Source organism: Boleophthalmus pectinirostris, unplaced genomic scaffold (genome assembly GCF_026225935.1).
Source record: "Boleophthalmus pectinirostris isolate CB_2022bp ecotype Guang Dong unplaced genomic scaffold, ASM2622593v1 HiC_scaffold_21, whole genome shotgun sequence".
Classification (NCBI taxonomy): Eukaryota; Metazoa; Chordata; class Actinopteri; order Gobiiformes; family Gobiidae; genus Boleophthalmus; species Boleophthalmus pectinirostris.
In genome coordinates this window covers 5,383,073-5,409,542 of record NW_026571175.1, presented here as the reverse complement: position 1 = coordinate 5,409,542, position 26,470 = coordinate 5,383,073, and the positions used below count along the sequence as shown (strand labels likewise).

Here is a 26,470-nt window from a genome sequence, read left to right as displayed (position 1 = left end):
GATTATATGAGCATTTACTACTTGTTTACTTTAGTAATGGTCCCGCCTTTGTAAAAATATGAAATTATAAGCAATGATAGCTTGATTTGTTATGCTGAAAAAATAGTGGGGTTTACAGTGTGGGTCCTAGTCCCCCTACTAGGTGGCGTTGTTGGCAACAATATTTAGAATTTGGTTGGGATCTTTAATAAAAGAAAAATTGAGTGCTACCCCCCGCCCCTTTCCACTCGGCCACATAAGTATGAAGAGGAGACCACTTTAGAATAGGAACCATTTCAGTTTGTGTCAGACTCATCATTTATTAACTACAAGCAAAACACTACTTTAGAATGGGGAACATATTCAGAGCTTAATGACTTAATTCATGGTTAGTTGGACTCTACTAACACCTAATAGAGAGTGTTTTATTACATATGAGTAAGCTAAATTTATTAAGTGCAAATAAGTAAAAACTACATTTCTTGTGCTACTAGTTCTTAAAAACACATTTATTACCAAAAGCTTAGAATCATAATTCATGGACAAAAATGGCGTGTTATACTAATAAGCAGTAATAAATAAAGGAGTGTATTAATATGAAAGTGTTTGTAAATGTAGCAGAATAAGCTTATGGGGAATGAATCATTAATAAGGTCTGAATAAATACAAATTAATTACAAATTAGCCATCTACAACTATGCTAATCAGCAGGTAGTTGAGTGTACCCTAAAATAAAATGTTACCAAAAACTCTCATGAACTTAAATGCTCTGTACCTGATTTTTATGTCTTAAAAATGTGAAAACAGAACTAGTGCATTGTAAACAGTTTGCAGTGGTCCAAAGTTCTTCCTCACTTACCTTATGCTTTCAGAGCATCCTCATTCACCGTGATGAGTTTATAAGCACTTTCCACAATTTCCAGAGACTGGAGCAGAGTAAAGTAAGCAACTAGCATGCTAAAAGCACACTTCCTGTTACTCGCACAATAATGTACAGCATTACAGACTTATTTTGACCTCAAGAACTGCTTATACAACAAATTTGTACTGGGGCAAGACACATTTTGCTTAAATTCATAGGGGGAAAAAAACAGTTACTTGTCTGTATGCCTTCTGTATTTCTCTGTTAACACTAAAATATTGGCGCTGACAGAGCAGCTCACGTTCTGTTTTGTTTGTTATAAAAACACGTCTCATATTTCCTCCTCACCACAGCTTCACTTGTCACAGATAAATATACAAGTTGGACACAGATACAGGAACTAGAAAATTATGTTATCTTTACCTCCACATTACTGTATATTCTTTTGTGTACTATTTTATGTACAATTGATAATATATATATATACATATATATATATATATATATATATATATATATATACACACACATACATATACATATATATACATATACATATATACATACATATATACATATATACATATATATACATATATACATATATATAATATATATATATATATATATATATATATATATATATATATATATATATATATATATATATATATATATATATATATATATATATATATATATATTATATATATATATATATATATATATACATATATATACATATATACATATATATATATACATATACATATATATATATATACATGACTTGACACAGCATTATCTGTTAATCTGCTTATCTCCATGGAGATATTGCTATGCCTGGAATGTTCCACAGTATGCCATTGAACTTATCTCCATGGAGACAAGTAGGCCACCAGATCGTACAAGATCAAGTTACAGGTCAAATCTGTGAAACAGTGAACAACACTAAGAATGTTTATCTAGTACTACAGTTTGTGTACAAAATTATACTCTAACACATATCTATATACCTGAGGAAAAATATAACTTTCTTCAGTGATAGAATGTTGTGAATTAAGTGGTGTGTGGTGTATAGTAGTAGTAGTAGTAGTTATAGTAGTACTTGTTAGTGTACAGTGAACAACAGTAATCATGTTTATCAATGTATTTTGGAGAACTAAATGTTATTGATGAACAGAAAACTGTGTTTTTAAACTCCACTGACAGTAAAATCATTTGGATGATTTCAGACCTGGAATGGCCAATCTGTTCTCAAAGGGGTGTTAACTTTAAAACTACCGCTTCATGACATCACAAGGTGGAACAGAGCATTTTGAGCTTTGGAGATGTAGACAGACTAATATTTTACCTTTTATTTAACCAGGATATTCCCGCTGTAGCCAGGCTGATGCCACCTTATGCCTCCGCTCAATTTCAATTCTCTCCAGCGACGAGGTCAGGAATCAGAATACACTAGACCAGGGGTGTCAAACTCAAATTCACAGAGGGCCAAAATTAAAAACTGGGCCGAAGTTGTGGGCCAAACTAAATATTTATTGGAAAATTTCAACAACATCTGCATGTTTTCTCATCTTTTGAGATATGTAATGTTAAGCTTTTTCTTATTAGAATAAATGTTTAATAATAGTTTTGCTTAAACATTGAATACAGAACAAGCAATAATATAAAATAATAACATTTTAAATAAATATTGTAGTCTATCTGTAGCCGGCGGGCAGCTCTAATACATATTTGATATGATCTGGCTGGCCAAATATAATTATATCGTGGGCCAAATTGGGCCTGAGTTTGACATGTCTGCACTAAACAGTTTGCAAGAACTCCAGAAGTTGTAAACTGCTTACCAGCCAATCAGAGAAGAGCTGTGAAGCCATGACGTCAAAATCAAGCACCTGTCTGGGTCCCTTTCGTGGAACAGCACAACAGTAAACAAAGCGTCGAGATGGATGTAGATGAAGACATTCTGTGTTGGCAACAATACCCAAGATCAAGGATTTAAAGCCAGAACATTGAGAATGTTTTATCAAGGGGAAAGACATTATTGCCCTTTTTCCTATGGGATTTGGTGCATTACATATATCACGATCGAATAGCAGTGATTGGTTAAATAAAAAAAGTACCCACCTACCCTTGACTGAGCGAATCTTAATGCTGCGAGGTCAGACAGTTTCTGCTGAACTTAAGAATTTCTTTTTCAGGGGAGTCCTGGCCACACAGGGACCCTATTGTGCATATTTTTAGTGGTAGGAGAAATCAGAGCACCCAGAGAAAACCTATGCAGGCACGGGGAGAACATGCAAACTGCACACAGAAAGTCTCGGCACCGGCCCAGAATCCAACCCAGAACCTTTTACTCTGTGAGGCAAAAGCACTAACCACTCTGCCACTGTGAAGCCCAACTAATAACAAATAATTACTCAAAAATGTGTGAATAAAAGAACAACTCCAGGTAACAACATTATAATTTAGAGCTCACAACAGTCTTTTTTGTGATATAGCACCTTTAATATCATACCGCCGAACATTTCAGGCAAAGCAGTAACATCTCCGTGGAAACAAGTGCACATTTCAGTTTCATGTATAACACCAGTGCCCTGTTTTCTCCCTGTTTGTTCAGCTCCAGTTTCGGATCATTATCTTTTCTATTGTTCTGCTCCAAAGGTTTTGTGTGATCCGCCTCTCCACTCGCGTACATCCTGTGATTTCAGCCTAAAATACTGCAAATACAACTTCAACACACTTACATCTTATCTGCTTTCTAGTGTTTTATCTAGACTGTAAAACCATTTAACCACTCCTTCCTACTACTACAATAAAATACTGCTAGTCTGTTTTATTTTAACTGTGTAACAAGGCAAGTTTATTACCAAATTCCTTGTCTAAACCGGACTGCCAACATTCCAATTGTGTAAGAAACTGTATTTTAAACGTGGGCTGTCGATGTGATGTTATGGGGAAATGAAAAGGGAGATAGGGGAGAGCCTAGCAGCGCTCCGATTGGCTGAGGGGGTGATTGACAGGTGAGGTCCATGCAGGTGTGGGCAGGGCTTAGATAATGAGGAGATTAGAGGGTTGTGCAAACTTCACTGGACTGTCAACTGCAGCAACTAACAACACAGGTAGGAAAACAACTATACTTTGTGTACAAATGTATTAAAAATAGTTATTTAAAGTACTTATATTCTAACACGTACTGTATCTATGTACCTTTAAAAGCTTTTGAAGAAAAATATGACTTTCTTCAGTGATAAAATGTTGTGAATTAAATGAGGTGTATTAGTAGTAGTACTTAGTAGCAGAGTAATTGTGATAACAGTACCTATGAATAGTATAAATGGTTTCTGCTATAGAGGTAGTAGTAGTTTTAGTAGTAGTACTAATACAAGGATTGATGTAACACTATGATAGGTAGTAAAATGTCACTGCTGTATTAGTACTAGTCATAGTAGTAGAAGTAGTAATAGTTCTTATAAGAGTAACTGGACCGTCTCAAAAACGAGATGGTCAAGAAACAAATTCACAAATACACTCGGCTGTTCCTCTGAAACTCTGTTAGAAATATTACAGAAAGACTTATATTGACTTTGAATGGACTCACTGTCTTCTGATTTAGGTGGGAAAAGTCCAGAGCCATGGACGCAGACTACTACAGATCTGTGAGTACTATTCGTCTCACTCGCTGTCATTTAAATATCCATACTTCATTCATGTATTTCTAACCTCTTATCACACTGTACACAGTATGTGGGTCTGAGCCTCTCCCTGAGGCTGAGGGGAGGGGCCCCTGCACCTTGGACAAATACTGCTTCATTAACTCATGAATTCATCAGCTCAAGACGTTCATTTACGTTCAGTTTAGACCTGTACAAATATGTTCAGTTATTTAGACTATTTTATTTGTGATGGGATTTTTTGCTAAACCATATTGTCAGAAAGTTGTAAAAGACTGTAAAAGATAGACATTGATGACTTTGTAGTGAAGTTGTACATTTCAAATAGATTGAAAGCAGTAGTAACCATAGTAAGATTAAAGTGTTTTGCCCAAGGACATTGTTCTGTTCCAGTGGATCAAACTATCAACCACTATTGTGTCTTCATTCACTACACACGCGGTGATGGTAAAATACTATAGTAGTCACAGCTGCCCTAGAGCAATCTGACGGAAGTAAGGCTGCCTCCGACGATCAACACTCAGCACACCCATACTTAGCAATGTGGGTGAAGTGTCTTGTCTAAGAACACAACTACAGTTTTTGCCACTGCTGCTCCACTGTGGAAGCAGAAATTCCCAGTGGTCTCCCATCTGAGTACTGACAAGGCCCAGTTCTGTTTAGCCTCTGAGGTCTGCCCAGATCAGGTTTGGACAGGGAGCTTTGCCCACAGTTATCATTGACCTTAAGAGACTGCAGCTCTTGACCAGAACCATAACAGGACTTGAACCATTTCTTGTCTGCACTCGTCTGTCAGAATGAATGAGTGAATATTTGTCATTCTCCACATTGTTGCACCGGTGATGAAATCTTCAGACTACAGTAGTTTTACCTGTCCTCACGTCACAGCCCCACATCTCCATCTCATCATGATCAGACCAGAACCAGTTCTTTAGTCTCCATTTCACAACTCCACTCAACCCTTAAGTCATCACTACAAAAACTCAAATCTTAACTTCAACTCAACTCAACTTAAAATGACTTGAATTTAGAGCTTGTTATATTGATTTGAGTAAATTTCACACAATAAGTAAAGTTATTTACCAATGGAAGTCTTTTTGTAGCTGAAATCAGAAAATACACCTCCAGATAACAGAAACATCTTTGTGCTTAAAATAAGAAACTACATTGCATGTTGTTGGAATTAAGAAAAAAAGACTTAATGCAATTGGAATTGGAACTTACTCAGATATTAGTTTTTGAAGACCTCAGTATCATGGGCGTAGGTTTGCTTAGGGACGGTGGGGACATGTCACAACCAATATTTGGAGAAGACAATAGTCCCTACCAATATTTGCAAACAAAAATATAAATTTATTCTGATATTTTTCCAAACAAAATAGTATTAATTGAACAAGTTTCAGTTCACATTTTGTTTATTAGATGTTCTGAGATGTATTCAGTGATATGACGACAGGGTTACTCCCGCTGCTATTTCATTGGCTGCAACAGAGTGATGTCAGAGTGGAGCCAGGAGCCTAAACTGGGGAAGCGGCAGGACAGCGCCAGCACCCAAAGATGATGGCTTGAGCAGGCGTGAGTGAAGAAGCTGTGTACCAAACTCTGAAAAAATTTTCAAAAGGAACTTACTTGACTTCATCTTTAAATAAACCTGCCGTGGAAAGTCGAGTTGAACACAGAAAAAGAGCGACTATCACCATTAGTGCACCTCCAAACCGGAGCCCTACTCGTGCGCTGTGAGCAGCCCAACTCTATTGACAATATTCCATGGAAAAATGTCTGGACATCACCTCACAAATATCTCATCACCAACAAGCAAAGAGAAATCTGCTACAAACTTCGACATCACTGTTATGTTATGAAAAATGAAACCACCTCTCACCAAACATTTATGCAACTTCTTATCCCATTTGACCCTTTCGTATAAAGATGTGCTGTCCGGTTTTTGCTGTGTGCATCATACGAAAAGTAAACAATATTATATAATTAATCTTTTAGTCATGTAACCTGTCAGATGGTTTCATGGATTTACCTGATAATGTCCCCACCAAAGCTGAGACCAAACCTACACCCTTGTCAGTATCGCTCAAGCCAAATATACAGGTCTAGTATGGATACCTTCCCTTTATTCAACAGATCGTATTTATAACATCACAATTCAATATAGAACTCCTATAGTTTAAACTGTGGATAGAAGGACAGGCCAGAATTCTACGGAGGAAAAGTACAGTCCCTGACAAAAGTCTTGTCGCTTATCCATTTTGTAGAAACAAAAGCTTATAACCTGACTTTAAATTAATCAATTGGTTTTAGAAATGTCTCATATGAAAGCTAAAACCCTCCCAAATTATGCTCAATAAACTAAAATAAATTTGCTTCACTGAAGAAAGATTGATCATTTAATGAACACAGAAAGGTCAGATTTTGGCAAGACAAAAGTCTTGTCGCCTTGTCATATGATGCACCCAATCCTAGATTACAGCCTCATCTGTGATCAGTTACTGATCAATCAATTAGTGGGTGTGTATAAAAAGAACCCCAGCACACCAGACCTTCACATCAACTGCAACTTGACCTCTGACAACATACCTAAGATCCACCCTGAGACCAAAGCCTTAATTATCAAGAGGCTGAAGACCAGATCCACTGCTGAGGTGGTGACACCTTCAATGTGTCTCAGCGTCAAGTACAAAGAATAAGAAAAAGATCTGAAATGACTGGAGATGTTTTTGACAAGCCCAGGTCCAGCAGACCCCGCAAGACAACTGCTCGGGAGGACCGTTTGTTGATTCAAAAATCCAAGGCCCCTTTTCCACTGCAGCAGACTCCACCAGGCCTGGTCACCTCAAGTCCCTGTGTCAACCACAACAGTTTGTAGAATTCTGTCTCGAAATGGCCTCCATGGTCGAATCAGTGCACAGAAACCAGCACTAAACAAAAGGCAATTAAAAAAACGTTTGGCATTTGCCAAGGCCCACAGCCTGCTAAAAGGATGGACACCGGAAAAGTGGCAGAAGGTGGATTTCTCAGATGAATCCTCGGTTGAATTACATCACAGCCGCCGCAAATATTGCAGGAGACCTACTGGAGCCGCATGGATCCAAGATTCACCCAGAAAACAGTTAAGTTTGGTGGCGGAAAACTCATGGTCTGGGGTTCCATCCAGTATGGGGGAGTGCGAGACATTTGCAGGGTGGAAGGCAATATCAATAGCCTAAAATATCAAGAAGTATTAACTACCTCTTACATTCCCAACTATAAAAGGGGTCAAATTTTGCAGCAGGATGGTGCTCCATCACATACTTCTATCTCTACATCAAAGTTTCTCAAGGTGAAGAAGATGAAGGTGCTCCAGGACTGGCCAGCCCAGTCACCAGACATGAACATCATTGAGCATGTCTGGGGTAGAATGAAAGAGGAAGCATGGAAGACAAAACCAAAGAATCTTGATGAACTCTGGGAGGCATGTAAGACGCTTTCTTTGCTATTCCTGATGACTTCATCAACAAATTGTATGAATCACTGTCGAACCGCATGGATGCCTCCTTCAAGCTCATGGAAGTCATACAAGATATTAAATATGGATCTCACAGCACCACTACTTAATTCACTGACGTTATGCAACATATTTTTGTATTTGAAGTAAATTATTTGTTCAATTTTCTGTAGGCGACAAAACTTTTGTCTTGCCAAAATCTGACCTTTCTGTGTTCATTAAATGATCAATCTTTTTTCAGTGAAGCAAATTTATTTTAGTTTATTGAGCATAATTTGGGAGGGTTTTAGCTTTCATATGAGACATTTCTAAAACCAATTGATTAATTTAAAGTCAGGTTATAAGCTTTTGTTTCTACAAAATGGATAAGCGACAAGACTTTTGTCAGGGACTGTATAATTAAAAGGCCTATATCTCACAAAATTTACTCTTGTGAGCTCCAAGTCATGAGAGAATGTTATTACCTTCTCAAATACTTACCTGGAGCTGTGTTGTGTTTCATTCACCCTGCATTTTAAGTCTGACTACATCTCCAAAGCTCAAAATACTCAGTTCCAGATTGAGAGATTGAGAATTCCAGGGCTGACTAGGTAACTACCAAAGTTTTTTCATGGTTTGAAAATCAGGTATTGCATCTTTCAGCTCCCTTTCAGATCTGGTTTAGTTAAGTGTAGTGGTTTATTTTACCAGGGAACACGTTACACATTCATCATAAAAGATGAGATGCTTTAAATCAGATTTATCTAAAGTTAGTTTCCCTCTGCTGTCCCTGAGCAGGTTAAGAAACACATCCAAGTATTCACTCATTTACAGTCACTTGCTTGGTTTTGCTGTCGACTAGTTATAGATGTGGTGGTACTCTGAAAGCCACGTATATTGAGTGTAATTGTGCATATATATGAAAAGTCTTTGTTTTCTCAGGAGATGTACTGGGGGACTCTGGGCACAGTTCGACCTCACTCCAACTTCCACCCAGACAGAGACGTGATGGAGCTGCAGACGGCTCTGGAGAAGAAGGGTGGGTCACGCTACAGATATTTGTTTTGTGTAGTGGTGATCAATATTCACCTAAAGTATAATCAAAAATGTATATAAAAGAAGTCTGTTTGCTTCTGCGTTACAAAACTGTGGTTCCCAATGGGAGCTGGAAATGTTCAGATGGTGACAACAGTGTTCAAAATGAGACTGTGATAAAACAATAATTCCATATGAGGTTTTATAAGTCACTATACTGAAGAAAAAAAACAACAACTATCTCCCCAAGTTAAAGTGACTTAAATTAAGAAAATTTGGCTTTATTTGAGTCAATTCATTTAACAATGGAAAAAGTGTACTTTTCTTTATTCAAGCAACATTAGATTTTCTTTTTTATTTTAAGTGCAAAGAGTTGTAGCAAGATGCATTTTTTCTTGTCAAGTGAAATTGACTTAAATCATGATAAAACTTTCTTAATTCAAATCATCTTGACTAGATTTTGTTTTTTGAAGTGTACAGGTACTAACTACATTGAAACATGTTTAAAACAGCAAAGCAAACATGGTGGGGGTGCGCTCCATTACTAAAAAGCTCTAAATGAACATGTGAGCAGTGCACTCCCATTGAGGAACTTCGCCTCCTCAAAGCTCCTCCAACCAAAAGTGTCTGGTGTTTGCTAGTGTCAGAGAAAAAGGTCACAATATGGTGTCTTGAAAATAAGTGATTAGAAATGACTCAAACATGCAAGAATCACTTCAAATACAACTGTGAGAGGGTCACTGGTAAAGCAAAACAACTATAACACAATAGGTCTGCTTTAAAGTGCAGTAGAAATAAAGTTGGATTGGAATATTGTGGTTTACAATGAACGACATGTGATACAATAAAAATAATATTAGCAGTCGATTTACAGTCAGTCTTTGTTCCTCCCCTCACCTATGGTCATGAGCTCTGGGCAATGACCTGTGGCAGAGCGGCATACTCGTAAGTGGACTTCAAGATGGTAAAGTTGCCAACAACGCCACCTGGTAATACCAGGACACAGTGTTTTTCCCCCATCCACTATAGACACACAGGTTCGTTGACTGAATATGGCATGAGACTTTAATATACTTTACATTGAATTTATTATCCATTTTTGCAAAGGGTCAATCACATACATCCTCGACCAGTCCTGTACGTTCATTGTCCACTGGGTCGCATGGCCTCGTTGCTTGGACCTTAGGACCATTATCAGTCAGTATCGCTTCCGACAAGACGAAGACTTCAGAGAGCGAGTCCTTTCACCAAGGGCCACCAACACTGAACAGACCAGGTACACAGAAAGAAAAAAAAGGGAGGCTTCCCGCCAACAGGAGCCTAAATATTACAGGTTACATGTAACATACAATACACATGACAAAGAGGAACACAAAATAAAGCATAGCGACATACCGTATAGAATTCACCGCGGCACGCCACCCAAACACGCAGAGGACCGCCCAGTGCCGAGACACAAACACTAAAAAACACAACTCATGTTAACCTCGCGCAAGGCGATACTGAGCCAACAAGACGGTTTCCCCACTTACCCCCACAATGCCCGCACACTCTCCGCAATTACTACGCTGAACACCTCGCAACAGTAATCTTAGTGCTCCTAAACATGGTCCACCCGGGGCCTCGCGTATTGCGGCCATGACAGTTTGGCTCCGCCAGCGTGCGACGTCAGGTCGGAGTTCAGGGGGGAGGGGCGAGCGTAGCGCATAGCGCCTCTTTTATAGGCGGGTTTGTGACCCATAAACCCGATACTATGACAGACCGACAGGACAAGACTGTGGATACAAGCGGTCAAAATGAGTTTCCTCCGCACGGTGGCTGGGCGCTGCATGGGTCCCCCTGGAAAAGCTGGAGGAAGTATTCGGGATGCAGGAAGTCTGGGAGTCCTTGCTTAGACTTCTGCGTTCTGGATAAGCGGAAGTAAATGATGGATGGATGGACATTAGCAGCCATATTTTGGTTTAATAATAGTAGTTATTTTGTTTTAATTCTTTTAGATTGTGCGAACATTGTGAGGATCTTAACCAACCGAAACAACGCTCAGAGGCAAGTCCTGGTCAAGACTTTTGAGGAACTCACACAAAAGGTACCTTGGATGATGATGGCTCTTTCCTGAATATTCTTTCATATTTAACTGTTGATTGTGTGTATTATAACATACCTCTTAAAGATGGCAGTGTAGCTCGGAGTATTTGCTGAGTAAATATATTTGAAACAGGTTTTAAACTCCACACCTTTGTTTAGATATTAGGTCATATGCTTAATGAACAAACTTCAGATTTTGATGTAAGTCAAGATCTTGTCAGATAGTGTGTCTTCAAATGTTGGATAAAAATGATGCTATGCTGGACTAAGGTCTCTCTGTCTCTCTCTCTGTCTCTCTCTGTCTCTCTCTCTCTCGCTCTGCCTATCTCTCTTTTCTCTCTGTCTCTTTATCTGTCTGTCTGTGTGTCTCTCTGTCTCTCTCTTTCTGTCTGTCTGTCTCTCTTTCTCTCTGTCTGTCTGTCTCTCTCTCTCTCTGTCTCTCCCTCTCTGTCTCGTTCTTCTCTCTGTCTGTCTTTTTTCTCTTTCTCTCTGTCTCTCTCTCTCTATATGTGTCTCTGTCTCTCTCTTCTGTCTTACTTTGTCTCTCTCTATCTCTCCCTCTCTCTGTCTCGTTCTTCTGTCTGTCTCTTTTCTCTTTCTCTCTCTCTGTCTCTCTCTGTCTGTCTGTCTCTCTCTCTCTCTCTTTCTGTCTGTCTCTCTTTCTCTCTGTCTGTCTGTCTCTCTCTCTTTCGCTGTCTCTGCATCTCTCCCTCTTTCTCTCTCTGTGTATCTCCCTGTCTCTCTCGCTGCCTCTCTCTTATGTCTGTCTGTCTCTCTGTCTGTCTCTCTTTTCTCTCTCTGTCTGTCTCTCTCTCTTCTCCCTGTATTATTATGACTGGTCTTTCTATCTCTCTGTCTCTCTCCGTTTCTCTCTTCTCCCTGTATTACTATGACTGTTCTCTCTCTCTCTGTCTCTGTGTGTGTGTATGTGTGTCAGGACCTGAGCTCTACGGTGAAGAAGGCTTTGTCTGGAGATGTGGAGACTCTTCTGTTGGAGCTGCTCATGCCTCCTCTGCACTACGAGGCCTACAGGCTGGAGATGGCCATGGTGGTGAGTGCCAAGCACCTCCGCCTCACAGCAACAAGCTTCTGCGTTCAACATTCTGATTTTCTGTGTAGAGTTTGCATGTTTCTCTCTGTGTGTGGTGGGGTTTCCTCTTGTTTGCTCCATCGACCCAAAACATGCAACAATAGTCAACGAAGCGTATTGTTAACATATCGAACATTTCTTACACTAATAATAACGTCAATGCATAAGTCCTACAACAGTTTCCCAAACCATATTTTAAAAGTCACAAACCTTCGCGACCCAAGTCAACAGACATTATTCGTAAATCACAAAATAGTGATCGTGTCTCTCTGAACTATTCGTATTACTCAAGTTTTAAACAATCAAAAACAGTCATTGAAGCAGCAATAAAAGGATCCATAAGTCGCCTATTTGGACATTAAATGCAGCTTATTTCTTTTTCTTTTCAACATTCAATTGAACCAGCAATATTGGAATAAAATAGTCACCACAATAATTACAAAAAACATTAGAAATTATACAAAACATGTCTTAAAGGGACAGTTCGGAATTTTGGACATAATTCCTCATTTCCTAGTGAGCCAGAGAACAGTAGATATGTGGAGACACTTTTTAAAATATTCCATCCAGTCCTTGCATTTGCAGAGGTCGCTGGTGCTAGGATAGCGCATGTCAATGGCCATAGTTAGCCTGCTACTAAAAACAGTCTTACCCACTCCACAAAACACCCGAAACAAATCTATTATTACACCAGACTGTCCATGTGAATGTCTGTGTTGAGAAATACATTTTAGAAGTAAAACCAACCTTGCATTTGAAGGATTTATGTCTGAGTAGCAGCAGAGAGTTCCTGGTAGAAAGCTTGGCAGTGGCAGACTGATATCACCTGATACCTGTCTTACCGGCAAAGTAATAGTCAGTTTACCTGCAGCTGCCATAGTGACACATAGAGGACATGAAGAAGCCTGTTCCAGATATGTCCATGTTTATATCATCACAACTAACTAGTGCACAGTAAAATTTCGCTGCTGGTGAGAAAATAGTCCCTCAACATGCGACGATCCATGCGATACAAGGTTAGTTTTACTTCTAAAATGATTCTATTGACACAGACAGTTACATGGACAGTCTGGCGTAATAATAGTTTTGCCTCGGGTACACTGCGGAGTGGGTAAGACTGTTTTTAGTGGCAGGATAACTATGGCTATTGACATGCACTAGCCTAGCACCAACAACCTCTCCAAATACAAGGACTGGATGGATTATTTCAAAAAGTATCTCCACATATCTACAATACTCTGGCTCACTAGGAAATGAGACCCTATGTCCAAAATTCTGAACTGTCCCTTTAACATTTCAGCATTTCTAATGAGATAGGTGGGCCTGTCTGTGTTTTTGTACCACGTTCCAGTCTGGGGTGCAACAGGCATATCAGGCGAACCCCAAAAAAATCTCTCTCGATCCACCTGAGTGTTGCAACCCAGTCTTTGGGAAACAATGTCTTATATAACTTATATAAGACATTATTTCCCAAAGACTCATATTCTCGTTACCGTGTTGTACATTATGAATTCCCTGTGCTAAGATACTATTGTAATCACACAGCTACCCTGGGAAAAACTGACAGAAAACAGGCTGCCATTCTGCGGCATTGGTCCCTCCCACCACCACCAGCACTCAAGCACTCATACACACACATTCACACACACCACACTCACAGTAGGAAATGCGGTTGAAGTGCCTACACAAAAGAAAATGTAACTTTGTCAACTCGACAAACGTTTTGAAGTTTTGACAGAATACAGTTTCCTTTTACTATCTGGACAATAGAAGTATTACATGTCTTGCCTAAGGACACAACAACAGTGTGCGGTAGAGTTGCTGGTGCCCCACTGTGGCACCTGTATTCCCAATGGTCTCATGTCACACCAGGATTCAATATTCAGTTGCGTATTTTCTAAATATCGTGTAGCTCTAGTGGGTGGTGCGTTCATGGTCACATTTCAGTGGGAAATCCTGGCGTCTGCTGTAACAGTGTTTGTTTGTTTGCAGGGACTAGGCACAGATGAGGAAAGTCTACTGGAAATCCTCTGCACCTTGACTGGCCCTCAGCTCAAAGAGATCAGTGAAATCTACAAACAAAGTCAGTTACAACAAAAAGCATTTGATTTATTTATTTAAACTAACATGTATGTATCATATAAAAATATGATAAAATGTATCATATATAACACATGTATAATGACTTGATTTGTTAGTGCTCGTTTCCATAGAGATAGACAAGTTTAATTCCTCACTGTGGAGACAGACAAGTTTAATGCGTCACTGTGGAACATTCTAGCTAAAGCAGAAATAAGACTGACTATGAGTCTATTATTATAAACAAATCTATGTCTATGTATATATTCAGTGTTGCTGTTTTTTCTTTTTTTGCAGTGTACAAGAAGGATCTGGAGAAGGAGCTGAAAGGAGAGACCAGCGGAGACTTTGCCAAACTGGTTGTGGCCTTGCTAAATGTAATGCAGAGTTTTAAATACAATTGATGTACTAGTCCATCTCAAAAAACTTTAATATCATGAAAAAGTTCAATATTTTTTGTCTTTCAGAAAGTCAAACCTAGATATATAGACTTGTGACACATAGATTGAAGCTGTTTCATTTTTATGATTGTGGCTTACAGATCATGAAAACCTCAAATTCAGAAAATTGAATATTAAAATTAAAATATTGTCAAAAAGCTGAATATTGTAAAATCTCGTTGTCACACATTAATCAGCTAATGAAGTGAAAACATCTGCAAAGGTTTCCTGAGCCTTTAAATAGTTTCACAGTTTGAGTCAATGGGTTACACAATCATGTCCAGATGTCCAGAGGACAATCACTGACTCTCTCCACAAGGAGAAAACCACAAAAGGTCACTGATAAAGAAATCAGTACAAGAGCCATTTCGCACAGACAAAGCCCATATGGGACATGAGACAATGTCAGAAGAGTCTTACCTGGACTGTTGCTCAGAGTCCAAAGTTCTCTTCTCAGGTGAAAGTACATTTGGATATGTTTTGGAAATCAAGATCCCAGAGTCTGGAGGAAGAGTGGAGAAACACTGAGTCCACGTTGCTTGAAGTCCAGTGTGAAGTTTCCACAGTCAGTGATGATTTTGGCTGCTATGTCCTCTGCTGGTGTTGGTCCACTGTTTTTTCTGAAGTCCATGGTCAATGCAGCCATCTACCTGAACATGTTAGAGCACTTCTGCTGACAAGCTTTATGGAGGTACTGATTTCATTTTCCAGCAAGACTTGACACCTGCCCACACAGCCAAAGGTACCAAAAGGTGGTTCACTGACCATGCTGTTACTGTGTTTGATTGGCCTGCAAACTCTCCTGATCTGGACCCCGTAGGTTCAGAAGGGATAAGTAGGGATATTGTCAAGAGGAAGATGAGAGATACCAGACCAACAATGCAGATGATCTGAAGGTCACTACTAAAGCAACCTGAGCTTCAATTACACCTGAGCAGTGCCACAGGGATCTCCTCTATGCCACAGTGCATTAATGCAGTAATTCAGGCCAAAGGAGGCCCAACCAACCAAGTACAGAATGCATAGAAATACTTTTCAGAAGCCTGACACATTCTGTTTAAAATCTAAATGTTAAAACTGATCTAATGTAATTTTCAAATTTTCTGAAACACAGAATTTGGGGATTTGATTTTCTATTAGCCATACTCATAAACCTTAATCAAGAAGTAAACTCTTCAAACATTTCACTCTATGTGCCATGAGTCTGTATAATATCTGGGTTTGACTTTCTGAAATGAGACAAAAAATATGGAACTTTTTCCTAATGTTATAATCTTTGGAGATGTACCAGTATATTACAGACTGAATACAGTTTGTTTAAATGTATCTCAGTCTGACTGTTTCCTCTGCACAGAAAAGTGATGTGGCTGGACTAGTTTACAAAGACGTAGAGGTACGAGTCTTCTTAAAGATCATTACAGAGATTTTATCCTGTACAAATCTGAACCTGGTCTTGTCTTGGTACAGACCTGCTTTACAATACAAAAGCCCCCATAACCCTCCTTGTCCCTCAGACTCTGGTGGCCACTCTGAACGGAAAGAAGTGTGAGGCTGCTCCATGGATCGACATCCTGACCTCCAGAGACCCCGAGCACCTCCAGAAGGGTATGATCTCTGGTTCTATAGCATCCACCTCTGTTTCTATATATAGACCACCTCAGCAAGGGTACAATGAGTTTATACCCAAAGAGTAGAGTCTATGGCCACACATGTTAAATTCAGTTTAAAGAACAAAACAACATTTGCCTCACAGGGCTTAAAATCGACCTACTGATATTAGGGACCAGATTTTCAGTCCTAGCCCCAGAGAAGGAGCCTGCTGTACATGATTTTAGCAGCGGGGGAAACCAAATCACCCACAGAGAACCTACACAGACATAGAGCAAACACAGAACACAGAAAGGCCCTATGCAGCTCAGGAGTCAAACCCACAACCTTCTGGGTAGGAGAGGGGGCTCATGCAGGATAGGGTGAGGGTCATCCAGCCAGGTGAGGAAGGAGGAGCGTCTGGGTAAACAATAATGTCTAATGTAATGAGCTAATGTTATGATCTACTATTGCAGATATGAAACCATGATAATCTTCATAGTAAATCTGTTTCTAAATCTGTTTCCTTCAGTCCTGGACGAGGTGGAGTTTCAGACCGGCCTGTTCCTGGACGAGGCTTTGGAGAAACGCTTCAGTGGAGACTTCAGACTGGGGCTCAAAGTACTGGGTGAGTAAGAGAGAAGAGACATGATGGTGGATATCAGAGGAAAGACAGTTTTATATAAAGACTAACTACTAAGTAACTAAGTCTCAACTGTGATTGTGTGTTTTCTGTTCCAGTGCAGTGCATTCAGAACCCAGACCTCTACCTCGCCAAAAGAATCAGCACTATGAAGGTAAGATCTCACTAACCATTGCAGTCCTCACAGGATAACTAAAGGTACACTGTGCAACTTTTCTGGGTGAGGGTCCATCAAATGTTTTTCTCCGCAGTCAAAATGCCTGTTTTTCTAGGTATTTTTGAGCTATAAAACCACCAGTAATTAAGTAAATGTAAGGTAGAGCTGTTTAATGCCATAATGTGGAACATACCAGGCAGAGCAGTGTCATCTCCATAGAAACAAGCAGAACCAGAAACCAGAACCAGAAAAGTTACACAATGCACCTTTAAAGGCACTGTACCAGATTTTTACTGTTTTAAAAAAAGCGAAAAACAGAACTAGTTCATTTAATTCAGGGCGTCCTAATTATTTACCTCAATGAGTTTGTAAGCACTTTCAGAGATGAATGCGAAGTTTTGCAGTGAGGGTACAGCTAAAAGCAACTAGCATGCTAACACACTTCCTGATTATCAAATTGTAAAATGTTTTATTATTAGTTAACCCTAGTTATTATTAGGGTTAGGGCCTTTAAATGTTCACGATGTATGTTTTCTGTTTGTGTCCATCACCTTCTTGTCTCCATGGAAACTGTATTGCTTTGCCAATAATGTTCCACGTTTTTGCTTTTAACTTCTCAATTTTGCATTTGTTCAACACACATAAGTTGTTACCGTGAGCAGTGTTGCCTCTACGCGGATCTGACCTGTAACTTGCTCTACAACATTCAAAGCAATAACATACGAATAGAGAGACAAACAGGTGATCGACCCTCCAACACCTATACTATGTGTCCAGATGTAGCCAGGCTGGCACCACCTAGTGGTCCACTCAATTTCATTTCTCTCCAGCAAGTAGGTCAGGAATCAGAATACACTAGACAGTTTGTGAGAACCCTTGAAGTTGTAGACCGCGCTCCGACCAATCAGCGAAGAGCTGTGAAGTCATGATGTCAAACTCAAGAGCCTGTCTGGGTCCCTTTTGTGAAACAGCACAACAGTAAACAAAGTGGTCTAGATGGATGTAGACGAAGACAGACATTCTGTGTTGGCACTGATTCTCGAGATTGAGGATTTAAAGCCAGAACAAAGAGAATGTTTGGTGAATTTTATCAAGGTGAAACACGTTATTGTCCTTCTTCTTACAGGATTTAGGAAAAGCTTAATATATCAGTTAGGCCCGTTAGTGGTGCATTACATACGTCACAACCAAATAGCAGTGATTGGTTAAATAAAAGTACCTGCCTACTGTTGAGCGAATGAACCCTTACGCTGCGAGGTCAGACGATTTCCACGAAGTGAAACCGGCTGATGAATCAGGCTTGTCCACATGTATTTGAAAAGTCCAAATAATGCTTAAAATAATGTACCTTAAACATGTATTTGATCAAATCGTTCTGTTTTCATACCTTGTATGTTTTGATGCTCACTTCTTTTGGTATTACCCAGAGGCGCCATCTTTTATTAGCGTCAGTAAGACAACAGTGCCATCTGCAGCCTGACCTCTGTATCTATAGATTTAAAGGGAACAGTCCGGAATTTTGGACATTGACCTAATTTTTTTGTTAGCCAGAGTGTTGGAGACGTGTGGAGACACATTTTTGTAAATATTCCATCCAGTCCTTGTATTTGCAGAGGTCGCTGGTGCTAGACTAGTGCATGTCAATGGTCATAGTTATCCTGCCACTAAAAACAGTCTTACCCACTCCACAAAACACCTGAAGCAAATCTATTATTACTCCAGACTGTCCATGTGAATGTTTGTGTTGATAGAAGGATTTTAGAAGTAAAACCAAACTTGCAATTGAAGGATTTATGTCTGAGCAGCAGAGGCGAGTTGTACTTTCTGATAGAAAGCTTGGCAGTGGCGGACTGATATCACCTAGCACCTATTTTGTAATGTAATGGTGTAATATAGATTTGTTTTGGGTGTTTTGTGGAGTGGGTAAGACTGTTTTTAGTGGCAGGATAACTATGGCCATTGACATGCACTAGTCTAGCACCAGCGACCTCTGCAAATACAAGGACTGGATGGAATATTTATAAAAGTGTCTCCACACGTGACTCTGACTCACTAGGAAATGAGGTCCTATGTCCAAATTCCAGACTGTCCCTTTAATGACAAAAGGATATGAAAGAATAGCGAGATGTATCAATGAAAACTGTGATGTTAAAATTCCATATTAGTAGATTTTTTTAACATGTGTATTCTCGTTAGATCCCTCAAACTCAGAGGGTGATGGTGTCTCACTGTGAAGAAGACCTGCTGTGTATCAGAGCGGCTTTTATCAAACTCACCGGGAACTCCCTCTACTCCACACTACAGGTATACACACTACTACTACTACAACTACTACACAGACCCTTCTCTACTCCATACTACAGGTACATATATACCAGTACTATTACTACTACTACACAAACCTCTTTCTACTCCACACTACAGGTAAAACACATACTACTACGTACTGCTACTACTACTATACAGACCTCTCTCTCAGCTAAGACAAATTGCCAAAGTAAAATCAATCCTAACACGCAATAACTTTGAAACAATCATACTCATACACGCTTTTGTAACAAACAGATTGGACTACTGCAGCACACTATATTCAGGCCTCCCACAGTCCTTCCTCAATAGTAGAGTTACAGTTAGTCCAAAATATGGCTGCCAGATGCTCACCAGGTCCAAGAAGAGAGACATTATTACATTATTACATCCATCCTAGCCCAACTCAACTGGTCACCTGTTAAATACAGAACTGATTTTAAATTGTATTATTTGTTTTTAAATCACTCAACTCAGTCGTGCCACAGTACATCACTGATCCCTACGCAAAGCTCCTCGGCTTCTCAGTTTCAAGCTCTCTCAACCTACTGTCTGTCTCACCATTCTGCCTCAAAACCAAGGGAGGCTGAGTTTTCTCTGTTGTGGCCCCTGAGCTTTGAAATGCCCTTCCTCTTCATCTGAGATCTTGCTCCTCTCTACCTCACTTTAAAACGCTCCTGTAAACAAATTTTTTCAAGATGGAGTTCAACAGCCCATGAACTCTACTTTAGACTATTATCTTTGTATATCAAGTCACTCTTTTATGTAATATTTTATATATTTTATATGTGTGTTATTGTTTCACTATGTTGTGTTTCATGCTGTAAAGCACTTTGGTGCAACTTGTCATGGTTGTTTTAAACGTGCTCTATAAATAAAATGACTTGACTTGACATATATTATGTATATAGTTTAATAATACATACATACAATATATACTTACATACGTTACACATTATAGTATACACATAGCACATTATACACACATTACATATTATTTTTAATGTCTTAATTCTACTAAGTTATACCTAATCTGTGTTTTTAAGTTATGTTCACTTTTACCCACAAAAGTTCCCTTTAATCAAAAAATATTTGTTAAAATTACTCATGTTACATGTTACAATAACTTGACATAATTGAGTTAGTATGACTATTTCTAAAACTGAGTATGCACAGCTTAATCTGTTTAATTCCTTTGAATGCTCTGGTTTACAGTGCTTCGGGGTCATGTGCTACATTAAACAAAGAAGTGTAAATAGAAACCATCATAAGATAAAGGCTTACAATAAAACAGACTGTGACTATATCAATACAAAATTATGACACTTTTTCTATGTTTTCGAACAGAAACACTTTAAAGGGGACTTCCTCACTGCCCTGCTCAACATCTGCCGATCTGAAGACTAAAAACTTCTCACGGGTTATATTTAAATAACAGTATTTACATGTACAATTGATTTATATTTTAATAAAAATGCATGAACAAACAGTCTTATATCAGTCTATGGAAAATACACTAGAATTCGTCCTGCCACACACAAGGCTAAATATGCTGGGATATCGCCACCTACTGATACATAAAAAAAATTACAACAGGAGCACTTAAAACACGCAACACATTTATTTTGTACATACAGAAATAACTAGTAACTTCATGAATATTATGATGAAAATATTGTATAAAAAGGCAAGTTTTTAGTTTATATTTGATTCTGAATAAAACCTTAAAGGGCCCATATTACACAGCAAAAACTGGAGGGGTAAAATTTCAGGGTAAAATATTTCACAGTTGTTGTTTTTTTTAACCCCAAAAGCTTTATTTTAACAATTTGAAAGTTAAATGGGGGGTTGAAGTGGGGTTATTTGAGTTGATTTAGCTGAATTTACTTCAACTTCCCTTAGTGTTAATTTGGCACCACCCACTCACCACTTCAAACTCCCACGAGAGAAGACCAGTTTGAACCAGCTTTGTACATAATTTTATCTTAAATTGACTAAAATAAAATCTAAAAACAAAACTTCTCTGTGTGTTGTTCATATAAATCAGTGCAACCCTACTAAGTGTTATCCTCCTAATTTTGGATAGAGTGAGGCGCTCAGTCACACGGAAGGAGCTCAAAGTAGAGCCACTGCTCCTCCATGTCGAGAAGAGCAGCTGAGGTGGCTTGGGCATCTGTTTCAGATGCCTCCTGGATGCCTCACTTGGGAGGTCTTCCGGGCATGTCCCACCCCGAAGAAGCCCCGAGGAAGACCCAGGCGACACTGGAGGGACTATGTCTCTCAGCTGGCCTGGGAACGCCTCAGGATTTCCCCAGAAGAGCTGGAGGAAGTGTGTGTGGAGAGGGAAGTGTGGGAGTCACTGCTTAGACTGCTGCCCCTTGCGACCCGGCTCCAGATAAGCAGAAGAAAATGGATGGATGGATTTCAGGGTTAAAGAGGAACTTTGATCCAGGGTTACTTAATTAACATTTCCAAAAATGTTAAATTAACTCTGGAACAGATTGGACTCATATAAACCCTGAGAAAACCTTAAAATTGATTCTGTGAGTCAATTTTAACACTCCACTTTTTGCTTTGTACACAGCACGGATTCTTGTGAATTTTAAGCCAGGTTATGTAGGATACTGTTATATCATCAAAAACATACCTAGAGTTGTGTTTTGTTTCATTCACACGTTTGAGTAAGGCTGTTTTTGAGTTAAGACCTTCCTTTTACTTTTAGTTCAGTAGAGATTGGCAATTCCAGGGCTGAAATCATCTAAATGATTCTAGTAAAGGTGTATGGAGTTTAAAAACAGTGGTGCATTTCCTGTATTACCACATGACATCACAATTTTGTCTGTTTGAGAGAAAAACACAGCCTAAATATGCAAGGTTTGTGTGTTAAACATGTGTGAATGAAACAAAACACAACTCCAGGTCTGTTTGTGATGAAGAAACAACATTATAACATAGGCCAGAAAACAGGTAATATAAGCCTTTTAAATAAAGTGTTAAACGTGACTACACCATTTGTACTTAATACTAAAGTACAATCTTACATGTATTATTTTACATATGCATTAGAAAGTATTAATTACAGGCATAAAACAACAAACATTTGAATTTACTGTACATTAATTTTGCCTTTAAAATAAGACACACAAATACATGACCACAGGAGGTTGCACTATGTAACCTCAAGTCAAGTTACAGATCAGATCCGTGGAGAGGCGAGCCCACTCACACTAAGAATCCATATTTGTCAAGGTTATTTCTGAGCAGTGCAATCATTTGTGAAATAAATGCTGTGTAAAATGAATGAATGAATGCTGTAGTGTGGAACATTCCAGACAAAGCAATAACATCTCCATATAAACCAGCAGGTGGCGAGAGTGTACTTTTAAATGTTTGGTTTTGCAAGCGAGGATGAGTTCACCTCAGTAGTGACGGTGCAGTACTTTTTGTGAACTGAAATGTGAAAAATACTCTGTGACAATTAATGGTCCTATATTACATAAAAGTTTGTCTCCGTGGAGATGTTGCTTCTCTATATTTTCACTTTTTTTCTATCTTAATCTATTCCAGGTTTAGATTGAAAAAAATTTACCTGAAAAAATATGTATTCTTACAGTGAACAGGCACGCCTCTCCACAGACCTGACCTTTTACTCAGCCTACTGGTATCACTTGCTTGTCCCCAGGAATAAAAATAACACTCCAGGCAAAGTCATAGCATCTCCATGGAGACAAGCAAGTGCCAGAACCTCAAACGAAAAAGTTACGTAGTGAGCTTTAATTGTAAGATCCATGAGACTTTTGTTACCATGGCACCAGGACTGTTTACAGAGACAACCAAAATATTATAATAGAAAACATGGACATTCTGACTACTATTACTATGTCACATGTACAAGTGGCAGTATTGTTAGTAGTAGTATTAGTAGTATTATGGACTGGTTTCTTATTGTTTGCGTCAGTTGTTGCAGTACTGTTGGTCATATTTGTAGTACTAGTAGTTATAGGATCTGTGGTAATCTTAGTGGTAGTAACCTTTAAAGTAGTAGTAGTCGCAGCCCTAGTAGTAGCAGTAGTAGCAGCAGTTGTAGTCGTAGCAGCAGTTGTAGTAGTAGCAGCAGTTGTAGTAGTAGCATCTTTCACTGTAGTGGTTGTTGTAGGCACAGTTGAAGTAGTTTTGATCGCAGTTGTAGTAGCAGCAGTAGTTTTTGGAGTACAGATTAAAGTAATGATCTTAGAAGTGACTTTGATGGAAGTAAAGTTGGATTTCTTGGTAGTAGTAGTTTCATTAGCAGTAGACAGAGAGTAGACCGGAGATGTGTTGGTGATTTCAGAAAAGGTGACATTTTCCTGTCCCTGAAAAAAGGAGTGAGTAATATTTAAAATAGTACTGTATTACTGGGTTATATATGTTTATATGTACATGCAGTGAATGACTCTGGGGGTGTTCTACATGTCTGTGGTGGAATGTTCAGAAGCCATTATGGTGACACAATGTGCACATTAGCAAATACTGACAAATAAGTTTTAAGATCGTCTGAAATCTCAAGAAAAAAATGCAAAATGGCCTTAGACAGAGCAGTTTCGCCAGTTAGCATCACAACGCCACAGAATGACCTCAGCTGCACAGGCTCATTGATTTTCAAACTTTTGGTTAAATTACTTTTTTTTATTATTATTATTTTTTTTTTACAAGTTTATGAGATGACTGCTGCTGTCATTTTGGGTGAATAAAAAATAATCCAAATCAATTTTATCATCCAATTATTATTTTAATAAAATAAATGATTATTTCTTTAAAGGTGCACTGTGTAACATTTCTGGAAGAGCATCTGTCACTTGCTTGTCTCCATGGAGATTTTATTGCTTAGCCTGGAATGTACGACATTAACCCTCTGCATGTGGCTTTTATCACCAATAAATAAAAATACAATGGAAAACATCCATTGTTACTGTGAGTGGACTTGCCTCTCCACAGATCTGACCAGTTACTTGGCTTGGCGGTCCACCCACTAGAGATATAGTTTAATGCCTTACCATGGAACATAAATGGCAAGAAATAACATCTTCATGGAGACAAGCAGATGACACTTCACCAGAAAAGTTACATAGTGCACCTTTAATATATACATATTTTTTACATAGACCTACAATATGACTTAACAACTGATGCGTGCAGAGTCTGGCATGTTTCTCTTATTTTTTTCTTAAATAAATAAATAAATAAATTCTAAGTGTTCAAAATATATTCAGTGTGAAATATATTTGAAATGTTGATTCTTACCCTGGTGGACAGAGTCGGCATGACCAGCAAAAACAGGCCCAAATGTCTCATCCTCATTTAGTTTCAAAAAGCCAAACCAGAATCTAGACCAGAGACCAGACCAGAGACTGGACCTGATACCAGAGACCAAAGACCAGAGACAAGAGATGAGCGACCAGACCTATTATCAGACCTGTGATCAGAGCTGCTTTTAGACCTGGGACTAAACCAGAGACCAGATCTGGGACGAGGAAATGTTGACTGTTCCATGTAATCTGTGTGTGCAGGTAAATGAACAGCTGCTTGGTTTATGTTTAATAAAAGACATAAAAACAAACATGTGGAGATCTGGGACTGTCCAACAGACTCAGATGAATTATTACTGGAATCACAAGGAAGTGAATATAAAAACACAGTGACCTTAGGGTTAGTGAGGAGAACATGATCTGGGCTGGGTACAGTGTTTGGAGTCATTTAAACCTCATCATATCTCATCTGAAACTACTGTATAAAAGAGTAAATACATGACAGTCTCTGGGACAAACCTAATGTAGTCTTGAGTTAGTTTTGATTCAATTGATTCATTAAAAAGCTTCTAGTTCATCTGTGCAGGTGTTTGTTTAAAAGAAAATGTAAAAAATAAATATTAAGAGTGAAAAACTAAACATCATTATGCAGCAGAGAGAGACACATATAATGCCATATTGTGGAACATTCCAGGTTTTGGATTATTCTGGAACAGCCTGCAGTATTAGTGTCCTTAGTTCAAAAATGCTGTAAACAAAATCTCCCAAACACTAATATCACATTTCATTTCATTTGTTTAAAGGCCCATGTTCTGCAAAATAAACTCCTGTGAGCTTTAAGTCATGTTAGAATCTCCTAAAAATCAGACCTGGATTTGTGTTTTGTTTCATTCACACGTGTTTGAGGAATCCTGGTTGATTAGTGTGTCTACATCTCCAAAGCTCAAAATGCTCTGTTTCACCTTGTGATGTCATTAAGAGCCTATGTTATACTTTTTTCTGATCTATGTTCTAATGTTGTTTCCTCATCACAAACAGACCTGGAGTTGTGTTTTGTTTCATTCACTCTTGTTTAACACACAAACCCTGCAGATTTAATTCTTCTCTCAAACAGAAAACACTCTGTGATGTCATTAGGTGACAATACAGGAATTTCTCCACTGTGTTTTTAAACTTCATTTGGATGATTTCAGACTTGGAATTGCCAGTCTCTACTGAAGAAAAGGTATAAGGAACTGTTAATTTGACAGAGAACCATGCAGGTGCTGGTTCCCACACCTCATCTCGAACCGACTGATGTGTTGCTGAAAATCTGAGCATTCAGAAACAGAAAAGTTGGGTCCCAATGAGGACCAAATAAAGGTTAGTTTTTCTAAGTGAACTGTGACAACACAGTAGACATCAGCAGGTTCATTTGAGTCACACGTGGTAAAATAAACAAAATAAATAAAATTGTAGAATAAAGAAAATTGTGATTGTACAGTGGCCAGAGGAGGAGACCAAATATTTGCTATATCTGTGTTCGCAGATTTCATCTTTGGATTTGACGTTGCTGCCGCTTTCTCGACAGCAGATGTTGTAGCAGAGCTTAGTGTACATAAATAATTATTTTTATGAGTACAAATGCTTGCTGGTGTCGAGGATGCTGTGACATCTGGTTTTGTATGGCCTTGTTTTTATAACAATGACACATCATGGGTTCACTTAAATGATAAGCACTTTGGTTCTCAGTGTAACTGGTGCAGGAACTGGCACTGTTCTGGCCGGCC

The 26,470-nt window shown here is 38.7% G+C and overlaps 1 protein-coding gene and 1 long non-coding RNA gene across 2 annotated transcripts; one reads left to right on the top strand and one right to left on the bottom strand.

Moving 5' to 3' along the window:
• The first annotated feature begins 3,928 nt into the window (after nt 1-3,928).
• On the top strand, nt 3,929-20,895 carry anxa14 (annexin A14). The gene is made up of 13 exons (XM_020939797.2): nt 3,929-3,966; nt 4,461-4,503; nt 8,936-9,032; nt 11,026-11,114; nt 12,051-12,164; nt 14,196-14,286; nt 14,580-14,659; nt 16,077-16,115; nt 16,237-16,327; nt 16,842-16,937; nt 17,051-17,106; nt 19,306-19,413; nt 20,764-20,895. The coding sequence occupies exons 2-13, from the start codon at nt 4,480-4,482 to the stop codon at nt 20,821-20,823; spliced, it is 945 nt and encodes a 314-aa protein (XP_020795456.1). The 5' UTR covers nt 3,929-3,966; nt 4,461-4,479; the 3' UTR covers nt 20,824-20,895.
• LOC129410003 (uncharacterized) lies at nt 9,705-10,699 on the bottom strand. The gene is made up of 3 exons (XR_008632672.1): nt 10,561-10,699; nt 10,424-10,490; nt 9,705-10,348 (listed from the first exon to the last, which is right to left on the bottom strand). It is a non-coding gene; the product is annotated as an uncharacterized LOC129410003 (long non-coding RNA).
• Nucleotides 20,896-26,470: the final 5,575 nt, after the last annotated feature.

Coding starts and splice junctions, on each gene's coding strand:
- anxa14 (XM_020939797.2), top strand. CDS start 4,480: ATGGACGCAGACTACTACAGATCT. Junction 12,165..14,195: donor GGCTGGAGATGGCCATGGTG/GTGAGTGCCAAG, acceptor GTTTGTTTGCAG/GGACTAGGCACAGATGAGGA. Junction 14,660..16,076: donor TGGTTGTGGCCTTGCTAAAT/GTAATGCAGAGT, acceptor TCCTCTGCACAG/AAAAGTGATGTGGCTGGACT.